At 37.5% G+C, this 10,225-nt stretch overlaps 1 protein-coding gene across 1 annotated transcript in view; it reads left to right on the top strand.

Moving 5' to 3' along the window:
- Positions 1 to 10,225, top strand: part of lamc3 (laminin, gamma 3) — a 222,388-nt gene that overhangs the window by 143,376 nt on the left and 68,787 nt on the right. Inside the window, exon 11 of the mRNA XM_014006615.1 lies at positions 7,416 to 7,525. Coding sequence (XP_013862069.1) covers positions 7,416 to 7,525 — 110 coding nt within the window. The remainder of the gene's footprint in view (positions 1 to 7,415; positions 7,526 to 10,225) is intronic.

The raw sequence follows: 10,225 nt of genomic DNA, 5'->3' as shown, positions 1-10,225 counted from the left end.
ACACACACACACACACACACACACACACACACACACACACACACCTCTTGACTGACTGCATCTGCATTCATAGATGGTAAATATGATAACCTGTTAAGTGGTTTTGTGTTCCCACCTGATGCAGAGATCATTTTAAAATCCGATGGAGGAGAAATATATGGAAGCTTAGGGATTCAAGCTGTGGGAATTGATGAGAGAAAGAGGTGAATGCTTTTTAACAGATAGCAAACACCCCCCACACACACACTCTCTCTCTCTCTCTCTCTCTCTCTCTCTCTCTCTCTCTCTCTCTCTCGTGTTCCTTCCATTGAAACGAGTAGGTGGGACAGTTTTATTGCCTTGTTTGTAACTGTGTGCAAATCCGCAGCATATAAGCATAATACTGATGTCAAAGTGGAATGAGAAAAACAAGCTCAGGCCTTTATTTACAGTCTAGGGATGGTGTTTTATTAAGTTAGTAATGATCAGTTCACTGTTTTGTCTGTCAGAAAACTGCATGTGCAGTAGAGTTACATCACCCCCCAACCCTCAGCCCACCTCTCCCATCTAAAGTCTATAACTTGAAGAGCTACTTTTTGCAATGGTTACAGCATCAAGACCCTTCAGGTACATCTCTGTGAGTCTGGTCTATCTAGCCTCAGGAATATGATGTCCATTCTTTATAGCAGAACTGCTCCATCTCCCCTAGACTGGCTGCCTGTTTCTGATGCACAACAACCTTGAAATGATACCACAGATTCTTAGCTGGGTTGAGGTTTGGGATTTGACTGGGCCATTTCAAAATATTTATGTTTTTCTCTGCCTTTAAACTACCAAAAACTTGCTTCAGCAATGTGTTTAAAGTCACTTGTCCTACTGTCCTAGTCTGAAATCGCTTGAAGGCAGGGTTTTTTTCTCAAGATTTTCTCTTTACAGTATTTTTCTCCATTCAACTTCCTTTAAAGTCTGGCCAGTTTCCCTTGTCGCTGCTAATGAAAACCATCCCTACAGCATGATCCTGCCATATGCATCACTGTGAGGATGGTGTGATGAGAGGTGATAGGTTTGTAGCGGACACAGTGTTGCCTTTGATGGCCAGGAAGTTAAATTTTACACAACACATATGACCGCACCTTCTTCCATGTGTTTAGGATAGACCATGGTCTTCACCATCTGCAGCCTTATTGTAGCTGAAAGTTTGTGTGGACTTTATGAGATCCTGGAATAAAATTTTAGAATACAAATAGTTTATAATGGTCCGATATGTAAATGACGCACTATAAAGGTGAACATTACAGAGGACCAAATATGGTTCCTTGAACAATACAGAATACATCTGTGGGCTGTACAAAACATGTTCATTAGATTTAATACACAAAAAATCATACTCAGATAATGAGATTTCACCTGGTCAGTTCTGCCTGTTCTGAGCTCCTTTCAGAATGTTTACGCAAATAAGCTGCTGTTGGCAACGCCCTCCTAACAATCAAGTAACTATGTAACCTTCAATGTTATGGAAATGCTTCATATATCAAAATTAATTTGACTTTGCACCATTGCCTGTCTGAACACCTTAAAATTGCCCTCTGTCTCAACCTCCTACCGTTTTCAACACTCCCACTTCACCACGTCCTCACAATGATCCTGGGGGAGGGGCGCTCCGAGGGGCAGGAGCTCGGCTGCAGACTGAGCTCCAGGGAGGAGCTTTGTGCAAATAGGCGGTGCTTTGTAGCAGCAGGCAGCTCCACATGGCCACAGGAGATTTGAGGATTTCTCAAACATGCATAAATGAGTCAAAGCAGCACTCTGGGTTTGTTTTTGATGCGATGATATTATAACATGATATAAAGCTAAAAAAGGTAAATTTTTCATAATACCCTGCCCCCTTTTGAATAATTTAATGTAAATAAAAGTAATTATTTTTTTATTTAGCCTCACATAGTTACATGATGCAAACACCATGTTTCTATACATTAAATAAATACAGTATATTTTTACTTCCCTCGAAGTTAACTTCATATTTACAAAACCTTATTTCTTGTAAATTTCTCGCTCAAGTTGTCCTATCCAGAATTTTAAAGTAACTAAGTACAAATACTTTGTTACTGTGCTTAAGTAGAAATTTTGGATATCTGTACTTTACTTGAGTAATTATTTTTCAGCGTACTTTTTACTTTTACTCGTTACATTTTTGCACAATTTTCTGTACTTTCTACTCACTACATTTTTAAAAACGGTAAGAAGTAGAAAGTCGTTACTCCTGTTTTATTCTGAGTTGTTATTACTTATAAAAATACTATCCTGATAAATTGTGTCTCCTGGATAGAGTGAATTTAACTGTGGTTGGATGAGAAGTATAAATATATACCATTCTGACACTGTTAGCTTGTACACAACCCATCACAGCTGCACGCCATTAGAAAAAAATGTTTTTGGAGAAGTCACCTCCCAATAAATGTGATTTTGGAAAATCTAACTGCTGACTTTTACTCAGTACTTTCACTTTTAATACTGAAGTAGATTTTGTGTTAGAAATTTACTTTTGATTCTGAAGTACAAAAAATATCAGATACTTTAAGACTTTTACTCAAGTAATAGTTTTAGAGAAGACTTTAACTTTTACCAAATTATTTTATGATAAGATACTTGTACTTTTACTCAAGTATCACTTTGAGGTACTTTATACAACACTGGTCTTATCTGTTTTGGGGGGTGCTTGTGTTTCTGCTTGTGCGTCCAGTGGTTTTTTTTTTCTTTTGTTTTTTCCCTTCTGATGATCGCCTCTCATCCTCTGCAGAACGCGTTTAATTACTGTCTGGCTCTCTGCGCTCTGCTTGGTGCTGATTAAAAGGGACACTGACACTCCATAGGGAAAGCACGGTTGGGAGTTTGTTCACTTTCATGCACACTCTGCTTATCGCTGTCTGACCAGCTCCATTACCATGGCTTTGAGGCCCTGTTTGTAATTGCCTCTCTTTATTACCATGCCTACATGTCAGGCCAGGAAACAAGGACCCCACCGCATCAAGCACGTCTGTGTGTGTGGCAAGCCATGGATGTATGCACACATGCTGTATGTGAATAAATGCAAATGGTGAGAATCAGGCCTGCTGTTTTCAAAGAAATTTCTACAGCCACGTCAGAAGTGCACAAGATTCTAGTGACACTTTTAGGAATGGATTTGATTTTCTGTGAATAGCTACAAGTTTCAAAAAAATATTTTAAAATTGACTGTTCAAAACCTACTTTACAGTCACCTTTTATTAAACACACCCTGGTGTTACATTTAAAGTAGAAAAAATATGACAAAAAATTGTTGAACATTTCCAAATAAATCTGAAATTGGCCTGTGTAATACTGCTTGGTGCTAAATAAAGTGCCTTTTCACAGTAAATTACAAACCCGCGGCAAACTTCAGCCAGAGTGTGAATGGGCTTTGCAGGATATTGGCAAAGTGTTCTAGCATCTTCTAGCGCAAAGCTGCATCCTGTGTGTGAAAAATGCAGCAGGTTCCCCATTACACACATTGTAATCGAATTGAAACATGCTGGTTCAGCTTTAAAATGTGAGTGAAGTTGTGTAAACTCACTTCTAACATTGTTTAATGTTGTCTAATTAAAATGCCCTTTCTGTGTGAACATACATGCTATCATGGCTGATTTTAATGAACAAACTCATTAGGTAGTTGTTTGAACTAGTGTCACTATTTCTGATTAATAGCTAGTAAGTTGTCTAAACTTTGTTTTACTTAAGTTAATCTAATTGTTTAAACTGCTTAGTATAACTGACCTATCTGCATGTGAGGTTGAATGACATTAGCTGATTGGATTTAAATATTACATTAAACCTAAAAGTTTGTTTCAGCATAACTACTGGGGCATTTTAAAATAAAGTTCTCAGGATACGACAAAACACTTTATCATGATAGATTCCTTAACCCTGAAAACGATGCAGAAACTGTCTCAAGTCCAACCAAAATAGCATAACCTGAGCTAGGAGGGGGAGGGACAGAGCTAAGAAAATACAATTAGACTTAAAAAAATCCATGTTAGCATTTTGTAATCAATGTTTTTAACTCATATTTACAATTTATCTCAACAAATTTCCTAATAGTTTATTAAAAATATGTTTAATATTAAGTTAAATTAAAAAATCGGTAAAAACAGATTTTACAGTGCGTGGTAGTACATCATAGTTTGTGGAAGGTTTTGATCATGCACCAAGTGTCTGAGATTGTGGTGATTTATTAATATTGTGACAGCTTATCAGGGTTCTGGGTGGATGTGTGAGATAATGGCGGCACTGTATCAGGCACCTAGTTAAATTTGGGACATGTTTATTTGTTCATTTATTTTTTTCTCCACATAAATCTACTTGTTGCCTGGATCCTCAAGATCAGAATCTGCTAAGTCATTCCTTGCACACACATTTAAGGTCCGAGGTTACTGGGCCTTTTCTTCTAAATGATATTGACTCAGAAGGGCTTTAAAACCTTGTTTTATAAGCAATCATTCTGTTAACTAGGTTTGGTTGGATGCAGTTTGGGCCTAAAAGCTGCCTGTTACTTTTACTTAAAGCTTGATTTCTCTCTTGATTTTGTGGTATTTTGTCTTTGGATCTATTGTTGTATTGTTTTATTTTCTATTTTCGTTTAATTTTTTCGGTTTAGTGCTGCTGCTGCTGACCTGTTTATGGGATGGAAATTTTCTGTCAGTCCACTGATGTTTTATTGTTGGATTCATACAATTTATTTTGATTGGATTCCTTTTTCATGTTTATTAATTACTGTTATTCTTACACTTTTGATGACTGTGCAACATCTTGTGAATTTGTTTAGAAATATATAGATAAAATTTTATTTATTTACTTACTTAATTACTTAATTAATTACTTACTTACTGTATCCATCATATGGGACTTGCTCACTTAAAACTGACCATACTGGCCTCATGCCAAGCCTATAGACTTATTTCTACAGATGGCCTCATAAACATTAGTTGCTTTCAAATGGCCAGTTGTAATTAACCTCAACACATTATGTTTAACTTCAACTAAACACAAGACATTTCATTCCTCATCTCATTGCTATGGCTGAGCACTGCTGACAAACAATAACTGAGCTCTACTTGGTATTTCCTGCATCAAAACAGCATTTTAAAAGTATTATGTGTACAACTGAGTAAATGTGAACTAAATAATAAACAAAATATTGAAAGCAAAAGCTAAGAGTTTTACTCACTATTGACTTGTGGTGAGTACCTGCCCTATTGAATTCTGAACTCTCCCACTTCCCAACAGGGAATTCCCTATGGAGGCATGTTCCACTTTAAATTTACAACTCGTACGGGGAAAATTTTCACTTCCCAGAACAACATGGCTGCAGCATGGATATTTTACACTGCAAATTTCAACAGCTGCAGGCTGCCAGCTACTTTTGAACCCTATGCACCTCCACTTAGAGGTGGGATGCCATCATTTCGCAGGTAAAAATAACACGACATGCATTACTGGAGTTTCAATTTATAGTCATTGCTGGCTATGAAGCAGGATATGTTTATTTCAAGACATTAGTACTTCTTTGAAACTCTTCCGAGTCACATAAAATGCCATGGTGTGCCACATTTGGCCCACAGGCCTTAAGTTTACATCACACCCCATATTGTGTTAGCCAGGAGTGATCTTTTAGTACCTAGCTGCTGTTTGACATGATCCTGTAGAGTCTTGCCAGGACAGAACCTGAGTGTGGTTTGATTGTGGGCAGTTGCGGTAGTGCTGTGAGAACATAGCCGTAGTGATTGAAAATACAGGAAAGCAAACTGAGGACACAGAAAAAAGCAGAGGAAACCCTATTTAGAGAGAACTAAAGGAGTGTTGCATTATCATCAAAGACTTCACAGTAAAGGAGGTTTTCCAGATTTTCCACATTCTAATAGATCACTGATGTCATGGGGAGTGTAGGTCACTTGTTGTGAAATGGGCCTTAAAGGGATAGTTTAGTCGATTTTGAAGTGATGCTCTGTATATAGTAATATAGTATAATAGTGATGGTTTCAATAGTTAATACCTCATCAGCCATTAACCTGTTCTGGATGAGGATTTCTGCTTCCTTCTCTGAACTCAATGCTCTTTTAGTGATGTCACAGCTGATAAAGTTCTGCTGATAACTGTTTGCTACAACAGTGTTTCCCAAAGTTGGGGTCGGGACCGGGTCCCAAAATGTCAAGGTGGGGTCCTGAAATTATTTTCTGAATTAATTACATTTTTGCCTTAGTTGTTACAAAGGAGTGAGGTTAGTATATTTAAAATGGATAAATGTAGTATAAAAATATTGTTACTATGCCCATGTTTAGTTGACCTGATACAAATGTTTATCCTCCAAAAACTGACCAATTATGGGTCATGAAGCACCTTGGATAATCTCCAGAAATCAATTTAAAGGGTAATAAAATAATTTCTGCTGTAATATTTATCCTATAATTATTACAAAAACACAAAATAAGTAAAAATAAATATTTATATGTGTGTACAAGCTGTTTAGATTGTCAAAAAGCCTGTGTTTTTAGGGTTATTAACGAAGTTCGTGTTCTCAGACCAGTAATATTTGGGGTCACAAGTTTTTGCCATGTTCATTTTGTGGGTCAGAAGATAAAAAAGTTTGGGAACCACTGATCTAGAACATTTCTTCAAAACTGACTAGACTTTAAGGATCATAGACATCTGTGAAAGACATGAACTAATTACTAAAATGCTTCATTGTGAACCAAGTACTTTGAGTTCGACGGCAGGGTTTAAAGAACGACACAAAAACTAAGGAACTCATAACACAGCTGATCAGTTTAATTTAAGTAATTAGCTCAATCTGCTCGTTAAAACCCACTTCTGTTTTTAGTATTCTTGTTTGCCAGGATTTTGTAAATGCAGTATAAATTAGAATGTGAAGTTTTTTTTTTTCTTATCCGTCTTTCTTTTATCTCTTTAGGAGGAATAAGTGAGTATATTTTTTTCTGCAGTACAAAATCAGTGTTGTGGAGCTGACACTGCACCTGTCATCAAGGTAGAAAAAAATGCAGGATTCTTGGAGTAAAACAGGCAGATGTCAGCTGTGCTGCCTGACTTTGCAGAGCATCCTTCAGCAGATGGCAAAGCTCAGTGATCAAGACCCTGAATATATGTTGCAGTCAGCACATTTACATTTTTTTTCCTCTCCACTCCATGTGTCGACTAGTTGGGCTTTATTTAAAATATAATACTCAAAAAAGAAGCACATTTAAATGGCATGTGAGCCATAGAATTGCTTTGAAAGCACAAGTTGTTAATAAATCTGTTGTGCTGTTCTTTTACTGTTAACATGCAATAAAACTGGTGTTTCATCACAGCTGGCGCAAGTGCTGCCCCAGTTCATTGTAAATGATGTTACCTGTTCTGTTCTTTTACAGACTCCATGAATATGAGAAGAGATTCAAGCCGCATCTCTCCGCCTTTGAGTTCCAGCTTCTCCTTTCTAACCTGACAGCTCTGAAAATCAGCAACGCTGGAGGACACAACTGTAAGGGTGCATTTGTGTTTGTTATTGTGCAAAGATATCTTGTTTACATAGGTGCCACAGTAGGTTTAGTCTCTAACGGCTTGTTATTTTAAGGATGCTTGCTCTTAAAGGAATATCTCCCATCATTTGAAGTGGGGATTATGGGGGAATGGTTATAAGTTTGATTATTTTACCTTATAGTGTTCGGCTGACCTCAGTTTGGAGCTAAATGCTACTTAGGCAAAGACCATAGTGCACCACTGCTGCTTACAAAAAACAAGTTTAGCTTCATTTTTTTATCACACAAGCCGTGTTTAAGAAACCAGCAAGTCCAGACCCTGACAATATGTTATACTACATTGCATTGAAATGCATTGATATGATTCAGTCGGGAATGGGCAACTGGAAGTCTGTGGGCCGAACATGGCCTGTAGGTGATTTCTGCCTCACCCTCTAATGACCCCCCCCCCACAAACCCCCACTTTTTTTACTTAAAAAAAGCACTCAAAGCAGCTTTTACCATCTATCTAATGAGCCCCACCCAATCCCCCTCACTCTATTTTTTTTTTTTTTTTTTGCTTAAAAATACATTTAAAGCAGCTTTTACAATCTAAGAGCTGTGCTTAGTGTTTTTTTCAAAGTAAAACAAATTAATAAAAATGCATAGATTTTTTTTTCTTTTTTGGGATGTAAAATATTTGTTCACAAAATTTCAAGGCAAACTTATGCGTTTAATCTGCTCAGAGACAGTCTGTCGTGAAGGATTTTAATATAAGTCACCACCACAATGCGCAAAACTAAACATGAGAAATTTGCTGAAGTGGCAAGTATTTACACAAAAGTGGACTCATTTTAAAAGCAGTTATGCCACCATCAGTTTCACATAACCCTGTTTATATCTGCAGAAATCTTAAAATAGTCTTGCTAAAATTGGCTCAGACTGTATCTGTAGTGCTATGTCTAGCTGCTGCTGCGTTTACTCCTCTAAATACTAACAGAATTCTACACTCTAAAAATGAAATGTTGGATTTACTTAACCATGTTATGTGACCTGGTTCCACTTAACTGAGTTGAGTAAATTCAAAGCGACATACTCATGTTCTTTGGTTAAATAACTGGTATATTGCTTTGAATTTACTCAACTCAGTTAAGTGGAACCAGGTAACATAACATGGTTAAGTAAATCCAACATTTCATTTTTTACAGTGTATGGAAATACCTGTGTAAACTTAAAAATTATGGCTTGTGAAATTTTATAAAACTGTTTTAGCAAGAACCACTATGAATGTTCTGAGAATGGAGCAGCAGTCTTGGTTCCACAGAGACTAGTCTTAATCAGGAAAAATACCTGTACATGCCAATAAGGGGGATTACAAAGGTTTTTTATTGTCATGTACTTTACAGCCACACAGATGTTTATACGGTATAGAATATAGATTTTATTTAGAACGTTGTCAATGTTTGTGCTCAGAGTTCTGTATCCAGTGTTCCATATCTGGCTAAAAAAAAAGAAGCACAATAACTATTTACTTCCAGTTATTTGTGCTGTTTGACTTTCATTTCCTGCTTTTCATGCCTTTTCTCTCATTTCTTCCTTCCTTTCTGTCTGATAGTTTGTATTGTAATGAACAAGCGGGATCTGAGAGTCTTTACGGCGGATTAGAGCGCAGAGAAGAGAGAACAGCTGGCTGAAATTACCGGTTCTCTCACACTTGCTTGCACCATTTTAATTAGTTGCTCGGCAGAGGCGTCGGGACGCCCACTGTGGTGTAGTTCAGTGCAGAAACACTGACACAGAAGTTTGTGCACGAACGGACGCACGGTCATACATATTCCATCAAAACTGATTTTGTTGTTGTTTTGTACACACCCACATAAACCATAGTCATGCAAATGGTTTCTCCTGCATCGGCTGCACAAAACAGAGGAGAAACTCTATGATCTGTTGTCAAACTTTTTTTTTCGAGCCATGTGATTTTCTGTACGTGATGACAAACATTAAAATCAAATCTGTCAGGAGTTTGATGACCGGCCGTCATAACTGAGGAATTTGAGTTACATTAGCACCCAAACAACCAATGAGTTTGATATTTTGTTAGAGGCACACAGTTCCTGAATACAGGCAGTCAACATGAGTTTTCTCCACAGTTTAGTGGGACTCTCCCTTAGAGATGGGGTGAGATGTTCGGTTATCCAAGAGAGACTCGGAGTAGAGCCACTGCACCTCTACATTGAGAGGAGACAGGGGTGCAGGGGTGTCACAAACTCATTTTCACACAGGGCCACGTGAGCGTTATGGTGTCCCTTAAAGGGCCAGTTGTAATTAACTTCAGCGTTTCATGTTTAACTTTAACTAAACAGTGTTTTACCACATCCTCTTATAAACACTGAAAAGAACTAAATGTAGGACAGACTAAATCTGAAATAAATAAAACAGAAATAACACTGAAAGTAAAGACAGGAGAGTGTTTGTTACTCACTGATGAGTTGCAGTGAGGAGCTGCCATCTTGAATTCTGAACGCTCGCACTTTCTGACAGGGAATTCCCATGGATTATTGGCATGCTTAATGGGAGATGTAGCAGATGTATTTCTGGTCAATGCTGGCTTTAAAAAAAGCTTATTTCAAGATATTAAGACAGAGCTATCCAACTAAACTGCTCAGTTACTTAGAGGAAACAGCTCAGGGGCAGGACGAGTATTTTTCACCTTTCAGATTTGT

Source organism: Austrofundulus limnaeus, unplaced genomic scaffold (genome assembly GCF_001266775.1).
Source record: "Austrofundulus limnaeus strain Quisiro unplaced genomic scaffold, Austrofundulus_limnaeus-1.0 Scaffold36, whole genome shotgun sequence".
Taxonomy (NCBI): Eukaryota; Metazoa; Chordata; class Actinopteri; order Cyprinodontiformes; family Rivulidae; genus Austrofundulus; species Austrofundulus limnaeus.
This window is presented reverse-complemented; position numbering and strand designations above follow the sequence as displayed.